Genomic DNA, 17,613 nt, shown 5'->3' on the forward strand with positions numbered 1-17,613 from the left:
GGGTGTTAGAAATGGTGTTGTAGAAAAAGAACACTTTTAGATATTATTGAGAAGAAGAAAACTGGTTGGCTAAGAAGGAACTGTACTGTAAGGGACGTGCTAGAAGAGATGGTGGCAGGAAAGAGAGGGAGGGGAAAAGGAGGCTACAAATAATGGACGATATAAAAGCAGAAAGATCATACATGAAGACGAAGAGGTTAGCGGAGGACCGTGGAGCATGGAAGCTTCTCAGCTACGGCAAGTGATCTGCCAATAAGGGCAGAATACATACAGTATGATGTTGTTGTTGTTGCTGCTTATTATTATTATTATTATTATTATTATTATTATTATTATTATTATTTCCACATTTGTCTCAGGATTCTGTCAGCACTGAAGACTTCCTACCTTGAACTCAGGACTATTCAGAAATGAAATAAAATGAAAACTTTTAGTTTAACGTCCTACGATTATGCTCTTTAGGCTAAGGGAGACAGATAATTAAGGCAAGTGAATGGTGATGAAAGAATTGGAGAGATGGGAATGTGGGAGGAAACACGAATACCCTTAGGGAGCCCACGGACAAACTTATTTGACAGCGAATCGAACCAGAACCCTAGGCACTAGAGCTAAGAGCTCTGTCAGAAGTATTCAATTAGACCTGGTCATAGTCACAACGTTACTACAGTGCACTACAAGTGAGTAATAGAATCAAAATAGGGAATAAGAAGGGAAAGTAAATAGAATCAATATTTAGTCTTTCCCTCGATGCTAAAATTAACAGATTGAAATTCCTAAATATTCATTCGTTCGTTCGTTTAACTAACGTTTAATGTCCCTTTTCAGCTATGAGACCATATAAGATATGTGGATCAACAGATTAAGGAGGAATCCTAACCATTTGTAATGTGTTCAATACTTTCCCACCGGAATCGAACTCAGGATCCCTTGCATCAAAGACGCACACGCTATGTACAATATTTGCGGGTAGAGCTTCCTGAATCTACGTATTATTTTCTATCTGTCTTTCTTACTCTTATATCATGTGCTGTCCATCATAAACACATATGTCTTGAGGTCCAAGAAGGGACTCTTTGTACCTGAGGTGAGCGCTGAGTCCCTTTGTTATTATCATTATTATTATTATTATTATTATTATTATTATTATTATTATTATTATTATTATTATTATTATTATTATTATTATTATTATTATTATTATTATTATTATTATTATAAGTAGTTGTACTTATTGTAGTAATCGATTTAGGACCAGAATTCACTTGGGAGGTCAGGAGATTTCTGTAAATAAATGAATATTGAATATCCTAAAATGCTTATGAAGTAAGGCATAAAGCAATACAAGTAACGTGTTTGAATTTTGATTTCCTACTCTTCTTTTTAAAGAAGAGAAAGCGAGATCTACGGTTCACAATTTTTTTTTTTTTAATTATTAACTGAGTTTCTAGAGGTAATAGAGAAATGATCGTATGGTTGGCAACAGTGATAGCGGCTATCCTTTCTTCTTCTGTGCCGCTGCCTAGCAAAGCGTCATGAGCGGCAGAAAATAACAAGGCAGAAGTTTCTTCAGGGGAACGTAAAACCTGTAATTGTTTCGGTCACTTTTGCTGCCTGTTATAGTTGCTTTCCACCTGGAGATCTTCATATTTGAAGCAGGGTTACCAGGCACATGAAGAAAAAAAAACTTCCTTATCTCGTTGCCGTTTGCAGTTTAGATAGGTTCCTTCTAGTCTAATATTTATCACAATTACTTTTTTTTGTAGTATAGGTTGAAGACGTAAGTTGCTGAATGAGACAAAAGTTAAGAAGAAGGAAAAGAATAAATATAACGTTAGACAAACAAAGCTGAACTTAGAGAATATACGCTTTATTGTATGATAACTATCCGTTAGAAAGTAAAATATTTAATTTAATGTCCCAGTTATGCTTTTTAGATTAAAGTAGGCTATTATTATTACTATTATTATTATTATTATTATTATTATTATTATTATTATTATTATTATTATTATTATTATTATTATTATTATTAAAAATTAGTGGAATGAGAACGTGGGAAGAAACGGGAGAACTCCGAGAAAACCAATAGACACTATATTCTAAATTATAAACTAACTTGACCTGGAATCGAACCTGAGCTTCCTCACACCAGAAGTGATACCTCTGAATCTCCATGTCCCCAAAGCATTCGTTTAAAAATGCAGGCAAAATACAATGAATGAATGAATGAATGAGTAGGGGTAAATGGGGACTTCAGCATCGAGGCTATATGTCCCCGTTACGATTGACTAGAGGGGCAAAATACAAATACAAATAATAATAATAATAATAATAATAATAATAATAACAATAATAATAATAATAATAATAATAATAATAATAATAATAGGTCTATTAATAATAATACACAATATAATACAAATACAGGCAAAACTGTATTGGCCCTAAGCGTTGCTCAGCTCCAGGCAGCAAATGCAGTGGCGTATCTAGGCCGGGGCCTGGGAGCCTAGGCCTCCCCAGTTTTTTGAATGACAAAAATAATTTAATCTATGATTTATATATTTTTGAAAGTTTATAGTAAACTCACGATATACCTATCATAGTCTAGGTTCTGATTGCCTCCCCCCAAGTTTTTACCTTCTACATCAGCCCCTGTATACAATATCCTGTTTATATTTCAAAAAGCTTTTTTTTTTTTATTTTTAAGTAAACAAAGTATTGGGAAGTAATTAATGCAAGTAAGTAACGGTTAAGGGAACGTATTGCAATGTTTTAGTATTTATAACTAAGTTACTTCTGCGTTACTTTTTTTTTTTTTTTTTTTTTTTTGTAAGATTGAACTTCAGAGAAAGAGAACTGAATTTCCTTTCAAAAAGAAAAGATAATTTTGCGAGAGTGAATTTTTCTAAGAACTAGTAATTATTTGGGTTTGCGAGATTCTGTTTTCTCAGGAGGATAATATATTAAGATCAATGTGTAACTAAAGATCAATATATAATTAAATATGTGTCATGAAATTTACATAATACCTGTCTTCGTTTATTATAAATGGCTTACAATAACGTAACTTGATACTTGTATCTATTCCAGATACGTAATAATTTTACGTGTGCTTATAAAATTATCTCTCTTCACAATAATAATAAATTATAATATTTATAGATGTAACACTTGCTAATTAATTGGACACAAAAAAATAACCTTCCTCCCAGAAATCATTATAATGAACGAATTACTTTATGACAAAAATCATGTAATATGATGTTCTTTATATTATAAGAATAAGTGTTCTAAATTTTTAAATATTTTCTTCTTTCCAGCCAGAATAAGCGAAAGACTATATGAAAATTACAGGATCATTCAATATAGTTATGGTTGTAAATTCTTGATGTCTGCAAGAATTCTTACCAGTTCACAGCTTGACTTCATGGTGGAAGTATTCTATAGTAGATTTTTTTAAAAATGCAAATGCCCTGTAGGCTAAAGGAGGCGGTAATCAATAAAAGTGAATGTTATGAAAACACTGGTGGAATGAGAATGTGTGAGGAAACAGGACTCCGCATAAAATCCACATGGTCTGGGGTCAACCAGGGAATCCTTCTGTTTCCTCCAGGAAACCCTACTATCAGAACGTTCTACTACCGTGTGTGAGAGAATTCCGTTTCTCTAATCTATAACCCCTCCCCCCTCTCTCTCTCCTCCATCTCTCTCTGTGTATGTATGCAAGTGTCTGTATGCGTGTTTAACTTTTCAGAAGAAAAAAGTCACTTTCACATAACAGAGAACAAATTTGGAAGAAAATTGAAGAAATTTGAACGAACTGTCGCCTTTGTGTGGGTACATAAGTTTTCTCTCTCTTTTTCCCCCATTTAATGCAAAGAAGTAACGGATACTGTAGCAATCCTTAAGATATCATTAACGGTAACGTGTTACACTTTAAGGTAAAGCAACGTTACAAATTACAATTTAAAACTTACCAAGGTAATTCGAATGATCATTTTAAATAAAATTTTACTGAATAAGCAAATGCAAATATAGCAAAGAGATCTACTTTACAATCCGTATTATAACTGGATATTTAAATTACTGAATATTATTTACTGTAAGTTTCTATTCAATTCTTAACAAATTTTCATAACTGTCATTTGATCACTAAGATTATACTCTACGTAGAATTAAATTTTTACAGGTTTGATCGCCGCCCAATCGGAGTATTGGTCTAGCAGTAAGGCTGTCTTATACAGTCTCGAGAGGCATAAATTCTCATCAATAAATTAATCTCATTAAAGTTATTTATGAACAGCTTCGGATGTAGCTGCTTAAAGGCATTTGAACTTGGAAGCATTGAAAAAAAAAAAAACTGTAAGAATATTTTCTTCATATAATAATATTTATTTGTTTGTATTTAACACCCGAAGGCAATTACAAAGTACAAATTATCAACTTTATAATGGTGCAGAATGTGCTACATGTGAAGTAATTCCATCAATTAACCATTACTCATATTTTGTTCACTTAGATAAAGTCAATAGGTACAAGATATAATAATCACAAACTTTACACTTTATTAAGTACTTTCATAAGTTAATTTGGAAGCATTTTTGTTTGAATATTGAAAATTTCAATTGAAATAGTATATCAAAACCTATAGAATGAATTTTATTACCTGTATCACATATCCTATACAACGGAGAATTTTTTTTAGCTAAATTCGTTTTGTTATCAGGCATATATAAGTTACTTTTCCACTACTTAACAAGTTGGAACTGGTGAATAACTGGAAAATTAAGTGACTGACAACGCTAATAGTTTATATACTTCTTAAAAATGAATTAAAGAAGTTACAATACAATAAAAAAAATATGTTCATTAACAACCGTTTGACAAAATTTTTGTTTACAACATAAATCGCATAACATTCTCTAGAAAAGAAAACCCTTCTCCATACAAATCACATTTAGCAGTCCATAATGAGTACAATTCGATCAAGAGAAGACAGAATCCAATATTTCAGTTAAAGAAAGAGCACATTGTAATGAATAGATGCTTATTAGTGCATTTTGCTTTTCACATAACACTTAAATTTTAACGGATTGTTTCTTAGTGCTAAAGGTTCGATCCTTGGATCAGTTTCCTACTAGTTTGTACCCAGTACTCGATGTTGAACAGTAGGCCTAAATCCATACGTCATAGAGGTTCGGTGCTGGGAAAAGATTATAAACTCCACTCAACAGCAAGGACTGTAATAATAATTTTTAAAAGTTTTTTTGGGGGGGGAGGGTGGTATTAATAAAAAAAATTAAAATCCTTCTACTACAGAATAACTTTAATTAGCTACTACCTCATAAAGATTGAGGATCACTGATCTGTCATTATATAAGATTTGACTTGGAAAGTGCTACCTAGAGGCAGCTGTGTCAATTTCAGTCTAACTTTGGGGTGGCTCGTACAGTTGCGTGCGTTTTTTTTTTGTCAGAAATCCGTATAAGATCCTGAGGGGCCCAGACCAAGTTTGGGGATCACGGGATCCCTTTGCCCTCCTTCAGGATCGGCGATCGTCCCCAATGATGAAGCACTCATTTCTGTCTACAGGTTCGATCCTAGGCAGATGATTTGTGCTTAATACCGTGGATTTTCGTATTATTACTTATTTTTTCCCCCTTCTTTCTCGTCTCACGAATTATCCTATAAACAATCATTAACATTTAATTTTGATTAGTGAGACTCACCATGAGACGTTAAGTTAAAAATTTCACGGGGAACACGATGGCACAATTATACAGAGCTCTAGTGAAAAGATGGGGATATAGAAAAATGACAGGAACTTAAATAGCATATATGGTTTACTACATTGACTCTGAAGTTTTCTCAAAGTTTTCATTTCAACTCAGTTTTTCTTTCCACCAATTATTCTATTATCATTCACTTGTATTTATCATTCGCTTTCTTTTTCGTGCCTTTTCTTTAAAAAATACAGAGCATAAACGAAGACGATAAAGAATTGTATTACAGTCAGGGATAAAAGTGTATCTGAAAAGGTGGGGGGACGGTAAGTAGTGGCATGACGCCACGCCGTTCCCCCTGCTATATTTGTCCATTGTATTTTTTTTAGGAACTAGGGGGATGCCGTACATATTTTTTTCGAGGTGGGGGACGGCATCCCCCGCGTTCCCCCTCACTTTTACCCCTGATTACAGTAGATTTCAACAATTTTCCGTGTGAAGTATTTTTTTTTCCTTTTTCTCAGCAAATATGCAGTGGTAATTTTTATTAGTAGTTAGTTGGCAATATTGCATGACTATTAAGCTTACATAATAGGGTGTATCGAAAAAAACTTTTTTTCGAAATCCGGTTACGGCTAGTGCGGATTTTTGGCCAAATGGCATCAATAAAACGTATAAAAAATCTCAACTCGATCAGACAACTCCTTCTGCTGCCGAGTAGAGCCCAAACATTAGAAAAATCAACAAAAGATTCACTTTTCAACTGATTTTCCAAAAAATATTTTTTAAATATTTCCTATATTTTTCGGTCTTTTAAATTATTGAAATAGCATTGGAAAGGAGAAATAAATACATAAAACAAATTTATTACGGTTATTTCTGTACACCACAAGCATAAAAACCTAGTTAATTATTTGTAACTGATTTTCTGGCGTATCGTACAATTACATTTTAATATAAAATTATTGAAGTCTCTTGAATAACGAAGAAAACACTTTAGTGCTAAATTCTAAGAGCAGTAATAGTATAAATAATTTGCTCCCAATGCCGTATGCATCTGCTTATCACACTAGATCACCTGCCACCCACCTCTCCCCGAACGCCTCTTCTCTTGTACTTTCCCGGCTGAAAGGATATGTCTTATCAGTCGCCAGTAGTCAACCAGCTGTGTCGAACGTAATTGTTGCTGCTTGAGTTATTTATTAGTGCTATAGGAAATTTTAACTAAATAATTTGTTTTCGTGTGAAGTGCAGTATGTAGAAGTGAGAACAGTGTTTCAGTTGTGTTAAGTACTTTTTATTAGGAAGAGAGTGACAGATACGCTGACGTTATGGCATCGACAAGTTTGTTACGGTCTGACGTTAGGAATAGCATTATTGGGACACCCAAGGAATTGGGTAGAACACAGCTACCAACTGTTGAAATGTATTGAGACAATACCGATGGGAGCGTGAAGAAAAAATGAGAATTTCGGGATCCCGGAAAGAGATTTCAACAAAGGATTTATCTTCTATCGTCGCCAGAAAGATTGTAGAAAATTGAGGTTACGCCTCAATCAGCAGCGAAGCAATTTTCAGTGTCATAAGGATTGTTGCAATGATATTGAAGTACCATAATATTGTTTGTGACTTGCAAAACTCAGCAAAGTCCGGTTTCCAAACTTCTGCGAAACGAATTGCTGATTTTCAACAGTCTGCCAAATATATTTCATTTGATATAGCCTTTTGTAGGTTTTCCGATTCTCTTGCCTGCAACTGCGAAAAAGGAAGAAAAGTGCCAGTGATAGAGGCGCCTTTTCTAATAGATCAAAGAACCACAAGATTGAGGCGTAACCTCAATTTTCTACAATCTTTCTGGCGACGATAGAAGATAAATCCTTTGTTGAAATCTCTTTCCGGGATCCCGAAATTCTCATTTTTTCTTCACGCTCCCATCGGTATTGTCTCAATACATTTCAACAGTTGGTAGCTGTGTTCTACCCAATTCCTTGGGTGTCCCAATAATGCTATTCCTAACGTCAGACCGTAACAAACTTGTCGATGCCATAACGTCAGCGTATCTGTCACTCTCTTCCTAATAAAAAGTACTTAACACAACTGAAACACTGTTCTCACTTCTACATACTGCACTTCACACGAAAACAAATTATTTAGTTAAAATTTCCTACAGCACTAATAAATAATTCAAGCAGCAACAATCACGTTCGACACAGCTGGTTGAATACTGGCGACTGATAAGACATATCCTTTCAGCTGGGAAAGTACAAGAGAAGAGGCGTTCGGGGAGAGGTGGGTGGCAGGTGATCTAGTGTGATAAGCAGATGCATACGGCATTGGGAGCAAATTATTTATACTATTACTGCTCTTAGAATTTAGCACTAAAGTGTTTTCTTCGTTATTCAAGAGACTTCAATAATTTTATATTAAAATGTAATTGTACGATACGCCAGAAAATCTGTTACAAATAATTAACTAGGTTTTTATGCTTGTGGTGTACAGAAATAACCGTAATAAATTTGTTTTATGTATTTATTTCTCCTTTCCAATGCTATTTCAATAATTTAAAAGACCGAAAAATATAGGAAATATTTAAAAAATATTTTTTGGAAAATCAGTTGAAAAGTGAATCTTTTGTTGATTTTTCTAATGTTTGGGCTCTACTCGGCAGCAGAAGGAGTTGTCTGATCGAGTTGAGATTTTTTATACGTTTTATTGATGCCATTTGGCCAAAAATCCGCACTAGCCGTAACCGGATTTCGAAAAATAGTTTTTTTCGATACACCCTATTACATAACCTTGTAGGTAAAAGAAAACAGAAACAAAAGAACACCTCTAATCAAACAAGTGGGAAGGGAGGGTTCCTATCTCATTGCTATCACTTTCAGAGCCACCAAACAGCTACTTCCACAACTGCAGATTACACTTTCCACTTTTAATGGCGGCTATTTCCTGACATGCGATATATACAATGATGTAAAAAGAACAAATTAAGAAAAAAAAATAACATATCGATGTTGTACTGCTTCTATTCAAGTGGTAGCAACCACAGAATATATCGTACCTACGCACTTTGAATATGAATACTCAAATTACTACATTCCTTTCGTGGTTGGCGAGTCTCTTCTTTTATTTTTTATTTTTTTTTTTAAAGAACAGCAACGCAAGGACGTTAATATATTTTACTAATTAGTACAGTTTTCAATAGGAAGGATTAAAAACACGTAGCTTCTCTGTCTACAAACACAGACACACACACAAAAGTTTAACAACAATCAAGGTAGTAATTTGCTCAACAGACTGGGGATTGATTTACGTAGTATTAAGTTAGGCTTCCTACACCAACATTCTACGCGCTCTGCCCCGTCTTCTTAGACACCAAAAGACGCGTCGCTTCGTCAAGGTTGTCTGTGCTTTAACTATTTGTTTGTATACTTTTCTTCTCCTATTACAGTCCACTTAAAAAGAGTCCTATTCTTGCTTTATTTTCCTTCTATTTAAGTATTTAGCACTAAACAAAGAAGAAAAAAAAAGGTACTATGATCAGGTGTGCCGGAACGGAATTTTTGTTGAAATGCAATTCGCCATTTTCGTCTTGCGATCGTCAACTGTCATTTGATAGTTTGTTATATTATTATTATTATTATTATTATTATTATTATTATTATTATTATTATTATTATTATTATTACGTACTTATTATTATTATTATTATGTCCTCTTTCAAGTAAGAAAGGTGGGTACAAAATATTAGTTCATTCCCCACTTAGATGAATAACTAGCCTCTGCTCCGTTCTGGCTCTGACATCACTAAATACATTATTCAAAGTACATGAAGTTAATCTTTCTGCTTTTTTTTTTGTTTTTTTGTTTTCCGCCATTTAGTTTAAAATTTTTAATTATTTGTGGGGGTGCGATGATTCTCTGTGTACAGCGTGTGAAATCCCAGGAAAGATGGGAGAATTCCCTCATTCAATATTTTTTGGAATAAACCCCTCCAGTAATAAGATGCTGAGGGGTTAATAAAATTATATTGTTGTCAGAAGTTTGCAAATTAATAGCAAAAAATGAAAATTAAATTTTTCAGTTTAACATCCCACGATTATACCTTTTAGGCTAAGGAAGACGATGATAAAAGCAAGTGAAGGATGATGGAAGAATTGGTGGAATGAGAAAGTGGAAGGAAACGGAAGTACCCCCGAGAAAACCCACGGACACGATGTTGTCCACCACAAACTTTCTTGGCCGGGGACCGAATCAGGGATCCCACGCACAAGAGGTAAGCGCTCTACCACTACAAATGAATAACAGTAATTAATGTGCATTTCATACGTAATTATCAAATGAACTAAGTAGTATGATGTGAAGATACAGAAAGCAACTAGAATAATTAAGATCCGGTAAGTTTGTATCCCTAATTCCCTAGTTTGTTTAATAATTATGGGTGTTCAAATACTGTATGTGAACTCTTATATCGAAGCATTCCAGTGTGATTTTTTTTTTCATTTTTTCTTTTTACACTGCTATCCGCCTTCCCCTCTTCTCACCTCTTCGACTGTGATTATTTAGCATCCTGTCTTTGAATATACGAGGTACTATTTCTTAAGTCCAATAATTTCTGTATGTCGCAGTAACAGTATTACTACGTAAAACTGAGTTTAGTGTTCACAGAATAATTGGTTCCAGCAATGTCGCATTATATGAGTCCCCCCCTGGACAAAATGGTGAGCTGGCTCGTACGGCAATCACTCACTGGTATAAAATGTAAATGGGTCTCCATGCTTGTGCGGTGATACTATGGCAGAAGTGACTGCAATGCCAATCCAGGGATACTAAATCAAAGACAAATCACAATGAACATTTTTTAAAATTTGATTTGAGTTTAGCGTCCCTTTTAGCAGCGAGGCTATATGAGACGTAGACCTATTGATTAACGTGGAATCCGAATCACATGAGCTCCCGCCGGGAATCAAAGCCAGGTCTCCCACGTCAAAGGTGCGTATGCTAACCGCTAATCCACGAGGGACTTCATGAACATTTCTAACACAAGTACATTCCAGCAAATATTATTTTATAGCCTAGTAGTGATGAGCAGCCTATGACTCGCAGCCCCCTGAAAGATTCTGTCCGGACTGCGACAAGATTCCTTATCTGATAAATTTAACTTCACTTCTGAGACTCAGCGCATCCCAGTTCAAATGAAAAACTTAGAAATGTTACAATCTCATTCATCACATACACTTTTATAATCTTTTCACCATTAATAGAGCTTAGTAACCATTGTTGTTTTTAATAAATTATATTGGCCCGTCTAAAGTTGTTTTTCTTTGGTTCCTACTCAGAAAAGTTTGCCCATCACTGGTCTAGACAATTGTGCAGTACACATACGACAAGTCAGTTAACATACATAGATTGGCATGGGATTCTTATTCCCACGGGGCCCATGTATTAAGGCGGCCCTCCGTTGCAAATTATACTTAGTTCATAGTAAATCAATTTGTTACATAATCTTTTGTGCATAACAACCAACAGTCGAGACACTGTTCATGTCCTTATTTGTATATTAGTAACATCATACTGTAATTTTTAGCTCAATATCATTCCTGGTTTACTTCCTATTACCAGACATCCACACAAAGCTGATATCATTTAGAAGCAACTTTTTTTTTCCTTCTCTTTCTTGTCTTTCGTATTTCTATTTTTCAAAGATCTATAATTAAACTGTTACAAGGTCTTGGATGGTAAGGTAGGTAGCAGAGCATTATAAAAAACAAGGAATATATGCGACAGGTTGATAACGCAACGGGAGTCTGGAGTATGTCGAAGTGTCCTGCCGTCTCTGGCAGCTTTTATCATCAAGACGTGGTTTGGAGAAAACAGACTCATCTCAAAACAGACATACACGTGTTACGCGCGACATAGCATATAACAACAGTGATTGTTGAATACAAACCTCAGGATATATACATACATTTATATTTCACGAGGAAAGGGATGCAAACAAATGGGAAGTTCCTACAACCGAACGATCTTTAATTTCTAGTTATTTTCGATCATCTTATTTACCTTTCGTCATCTTCCTGTACAGAACATAATATGGATCAAGTTATTAGAACTTCGTAGTATTCTTTAGTACAATCACAAATCATCAAAATAATTCTACGATATGAAAAAAGTCTAAAGATAAAATATATCAAATGATGGATCTCTGAGCTAAACAAAATGGTATAAGGGTACCAATGTATAATACGAGAAATTAACTAACATTAGTGGCTTTGAATCCAAAATCTGTAATTTTAAGAAGAATGGCCAATTATTTAATCTAATTTGAAACATCTGTTTTTGTCAGTACAGAAGCATAAATTTTAAAGTTCGACAAATATTATTTGCTGTATTTTTGATGATGTATATACAGTATTTTAAGACAAAAAATATTTGGTTTTAATTTGACAAGGAATTAATATTCAATCCAATACTATTTTATCGTTATTTTCTATTGTTTCAGTAAGTAGGTTAAATTATATTCAATATGTGTTTATTTTTGTCCGATAAGATGTTTTTGCCATTAGGCTGTTCATGAACAGAAACTTATTATTATTATTATTATTATTATTATTATTATTATTATTATTATTATTATTATTATTATTATTATTATTATTATTATTATTATTATTATTATTATTAAGGACTCGGATTTCTGATACTCAGTTAAATAATAAAATTTGGTGGAAGAAGGGTTGTTGAAATCGTCTTTTTAAGTTAGCACATGACTTTTGGGGTTCCAAACTTGAAATTTATGTCCACAAAGTTAAAAAAAAAAAAAAAAAAAAAAAAAAAACTTTTTGACCCAATCAAGAAACTCTTTCCAAATAAACACAAAATTTTTAAGTTTTCATTCATCATCCGTACATATGTATTGTACCGATGTAGATCTCAGTTCTTTCAAGTGCAAATTTGAAAATATCAAAAAATGAATAGCCTTAACAACGCCAGACTGATCTGTGAATGTCATTCCTATAAAGAATTTTACTCTCATTCATTTACGAACAGCGACAACTACTTTAGGAGTATTTCTTGTAAACAACGATAAAACTTTGCCTGTCGTACGTTTGTAAATGATTACGCATCATCAAAACAAGCGATTCATTTCAGAGAAATTCTTGTCATTAAAAGGACGAGTGCTCTGAAAGGAGATTTAGGTAAGAAACCATGGATTAACGATAACAATATCACAGTTTCTACAGCAGCAACAACTGTCACACCAAACATATCCCTGTATTCAATAGTAATGTGAAGATGAGGAAAGAAAACACAAAAACGCCATTTGTTTAAGGGAGAGAGAGAGAAAAAAAAAGGATCGCTCCAGTTGCTACACAGCCACGGTAGCTAACAGAGAGATGACAAATGACAAAGTAGCAATGATGCAGAAGATGTCCTTCAGCAAATTGTCCTTACGTCAGAGACAATCTTATTCCGGTTCATCACCCAAGTTAAGCCTGTTTTTCAAATCTCCAACATCACAATAAAGTTCTCTTCTCCAAAAGAGATAAAAGTGACCCCAGGATTTTTTTCCTTTTTTCGTTTTGGAAAGCCTGTTCCACACACTCCTTTTTCCTCTCTTCTTTACTCATTCCAATTCTAAAAAGGACTCGTTCAGTTACAACAAAAAACTGCTTGTTTTCACTTGTGAAAATGATTCACTTTCCCCCCTTTACTCGCTCTTCATGAATGTGCTGTTAAAGATTCCTGATTTGCATGTTAAAAGAAGGGTGTTTCTTCCGTGATACTGCCATTAGCCATTCAGCATGTCAATTGTTTGTCTAAGTTTCAGTTCATATTTCTAGCTACGTAGCTACCATAACGATGGCCATAAAGAATACCTACTACTTAAGGAAGTATCGAAATCACTTCGTAAGTTCTATCTAAGTTTCAATAGAGTTTGTAATTATGCCGAAAATATTATCCAGGTTGGCTGTTACATTACCTCTTGCCTCATTCAGTAGCGTTATAGCATTTACCCCTATTTCTCAATGCACTAGAGAATTAACTGACTATTTTGTTAGGCCTGGAAATGTTACTTCTACGTTTCTCGATCTTCAGTTTACTCTTTTAACTCCCAATATTTTCTTCTATTCTTCAAATCATCGATCAATTGTGTTCTTCTTCTTCCTATTCCTCCCTTTCCTCCCATATTTCCTTCTATAGCGGTAAGAAGAAGATATTCTTTTTTCGCAAGATGTGTCCCATCCAATTAGCCTTCTTAAGAAGGACACTGGCTAAAAGCGTCCTCTTCTCTCCTGTCCGTTTTAAAACGTCATTTATACTCCCTCTGTTTATTTTATCTTTCCCACTTTCCTCCAACATCACATTTCGAGGCTCTCTAAATATTTCTTCTCTAACTTCCGTAGTGTCCAAGTCTCTGAATCATACAGTCCAATATTCCATATATAGGACTCAACCAACTTTTTCCTTAGTCCAATACTAAGGTTGGTGTTAAGGGACAAGTTTTGCCGATAGATGTCACTACGGTCATCGTATCTCTCTCTTGTATTTTTTACCTTTCACGAAAATTTACAATTTCTCTTAAATTTCAACCTAGAGACTTCAAATTTTTAAAGGAGAAACTTCATAACCTTCGAAGGCAACAATACGTGCCGATTTTTAATTTATAATTTTCTTCATTGTTGAAACAGTTCCATTGTTGAAGGTTAGGATATCCATTTCAACAATGAAGGGGGCCGCGGTGGCTCAGTGGTAGAGCGTTCACCTCTGGTGCTTGGGGTCTCGGTTCGATCCCAGCCCCCGCCAAGTGAACTTTGTGGTGGAGAAACACCATGTGCATGGGTTTTCTCGGGGTTCTCCCGTTTCCTCCCACTTTCTTCATTCCACCATTTCATTCATTATTCATCATCACCGTCTCCTTTAGCCAAACCGGCATAACCGTGGGACGTAAAACTCAAAGATTTTTTAAGAGTGATGATAAGCATTATACTGTTACAATCAATCGTAAACTTACGTTTACTGTGTGGCAGGATGATTCAGGGGTATATAAAACACTCATCTCTGGAGCGATGGATCTCTAGTTCGATTCCAGTCACGTGAGTTAATGGCGGACAACACAATGTTTGTTCTCTTATTTTCTACCACATTTTCATTCCACCAATCTATTTTATGATCATTCATTTTCATAAATCATCTGTATCATTTAGTTGCCAGGATATAACCGTAAGATTTATTTTTATTTATTTTCATTTAATATTGTCAATACTAGTGAATTTCTGTATATTAATCAAAGAGGCGTCATCGTTTGATTAATATGAGCAGCGCACTTTATTTATAAAAGATTCTATAAGTTATTCCTAGGTTTTAGTGAGGTCAATGCTACCATAACACTGTCAAAATTAAAAATCATATTATATAGAAAATTTTGCATTAATTGACGTATATGATAACTTGAAATCTGCAGCTGATATTATCGGAATACGGAATGTGTGTTATTTACTGCTACTAACAATATAAAAAGGGACTATGTAATTAAAGGCAGAGTCTATCCAGAAGAGAACTTTTCGATCATTACCATAACCTAAACCATGGAAGCGACAATTAGGGAAGGAGCAAACAGATATTACTTACCTCGATCCACAATTTTCCCAAATAGATTCTTCCCTCGGAGGAAGTCTTTGGTGGGACAATTCCATCGCCTATTTCGGAACTGGAAGTGACATTCAATGATGGCTTGCTTGGCACCCTTCGCTACAGCAACCAACACTCCGGGATTCTCCCGCACCAAACGACGCTGCTTTTGGCGAAGAGTTTTATGTACTGCAGGCTCCAGAAGAGACCCGCCGTACGAGGGCGACCGTAAAGAATTCCCTACTAAATTGTTAGGTTCTCCAGCCTTTGCAATACCCCTGGAAAGAAAACAGAAATAAAGTGGATAAAACAAAAGATTTAGTTTATTTATTAAAATCTACAATAGTCATTAAGGAATAATATTTAGTAGTTCTATGATCTTATTCCCCTCTATATAAGGGAGTTGTCTCATTTGTAGCTACTATCAAGTTAGAGAAATATTAACTAACATGAGCAGCCGCGGTGGTTCGGTGGTAGAGCGTTCACCTCTGGTGCACGGAGTTCCAGGTTCAATCTCAGCTCGCGGCAAGTGAACTTTGTGGTGGATAAACACCGTGTGCGTAGGTTTTCTCGGAGTTCTCCCGTTTCCTCCCACTTTCTTCATTCCACCATTTTATTATTTCCTCATCATCACTGTCTCCTTTAGCCTAACCAGCATAACCGTGAGAAGTAAAACCGAAAGATTTCAATTAATAAACTGACATGAGTAAGTGGCTACCAGTATAATGAAGTCATAATTACATATTCTTGTTGAGCTGAGCGAAGCGAAGCTCTTATACTCGGGTTAGCCGTTTGGTTGTCCGCGAACTCCTCCTAGACCGTTTGGCCGATCTCAACCAAACTTAGCACGCTGATAGAGTATGTCGTGCTGAGTGACAACATAGGTCGAAATCAAAAATCCGATGTACCATCGAGGAATAATGACCGAAAAACTCTTACTCCTAGACCGTTTGGCCGATCTCAACCAAACTTAGCATGCTGATAGAGTATGTCGTGCTGAGTGACAACATAGGTCGAAATCAAAAATCCGATGTACCATCGAGGAATAATCACCGAAAAACGCTTGCATAGACTTAACATGGGGAAAAAGTTTTCACGCGATTTTTTTGTCAACAATTAAAAATGGCATTTATTATTGCATAATGGCCAGGAATGATTACGTAGTTTAAGCTCGCTCAGCTCATTTCATTGCAATCGGGTACATCCATTGCATTCCTAGTGTATTTAATCCTAACTATTTACGTGGACTTTCCTATGGCAATATAGATAGCTACTTCGTTTACTGGAATTTTAATGTCCTTTTTGAGCACTATGAGATGGAATCTATTGTTTAGTCAGGTAGTTCGGTTTATATTCGAAGCAAATATTATCACCCTGGAATCGAACCCAGGGTAACGAGCATAGAAGGCACACATTCGTCGGTTGGATTGGAGTTGTCCCTTTCAACATTGAAGATATATCAGAGGTAGACCTATAGCTTAAGATGTACATAAAATGTAGTATTGTTATTTGATTTTGAATGTACTAATGAAATAATAATAATAATAATAATAATAATAATAATAATAATAATAATAATAATAATAATAATAATAATAATAATAATAATAATAATAATAATAAGCCATAGATTTTATTCTCCTATAGAATAGATTGTATTGCATGACCATCATCCTGTATTACTTAATATCTAACGACATTCTAGTGGACTACGGTCCAGATCTTAGCTGAGACAATGATATAAATGGCTAATATCTGCCAAAAATTTTAAGGTTAAGGCTTAGGTTTGAAGGTGAAAAAGTAAACAGAAAACCCAAGACACTCGTTCAAGTACCGTTTTCAGATGTTGAATTCAATTATAATAATCTGTACATTTCCAAAATAGTTATAAAATATAATTATCTGCATAGTTTTTTTTTTTTTTTGAAAAAAAAAAAGCTAAGTCTGTAGAAAAGATTCATGATGAAATGACCTTATATGTTTTCTCCGGAATCTCTGTAATTTTTTTTTCTTTCTTCTGGAATACCATACCAATCTCTCTAACTGAAACAGAACCAGAAGATTTATTTTTAAGTTCATATTCTCTACGTTAAGTAAAGCTACAAGAATATTTTGTCGTTAACATTTTTGAATTCCCGAAACAGGTAGGAACAACTTCTGATTCTTTTTTTATTTTTACTATGATGTTATTTTATTGGGAGAAAAGAAACATTCCCAGACTGGGTAGAAAAAAAAAATCGTACGTCATTTTGTCAGA

General features: G+C 34.5%; 1 protein-coding gene across 2 annotated transcripts in view; it reads right to left on the bottom strand.

Moving 5' to 3' along the window:
- Positions 1 to 17,613, bottom strand: part of wg (Wnt family member 1 wingless) — a 105,136-nt gene that overhangs the window by 33,713 nt on the left and 53,810 nt on the right. For both annotated transcript variants that reach the window (XM_081760261.1, XM_081760271.1), the window contains exon 2: positions 15,357 to 15,634. In XM_081760261.1, the coding sequence (XP_081616387.1) occupies positions 15,357 to 15,634 (278 nt within the window). The remainder of the gene's footprint in view (positions 1 to 15,356; positions 15,635 to 17,613) is intronic.

Source organism: Thermobia domestica, chromosome 1, assembly GCF_964235325.1.
Source record: "Thermobia domestica chromosome 1, izTheDome1.hap1.1, whole genome shotgun sequence".
In the NCBI taxonomy this organism is placed as follows: Eukaryota; Metazoa; Arthropoda; class Insecta; order Zygentoma; family Lepismatidae; genus Thermobia; species Thermobia domestica.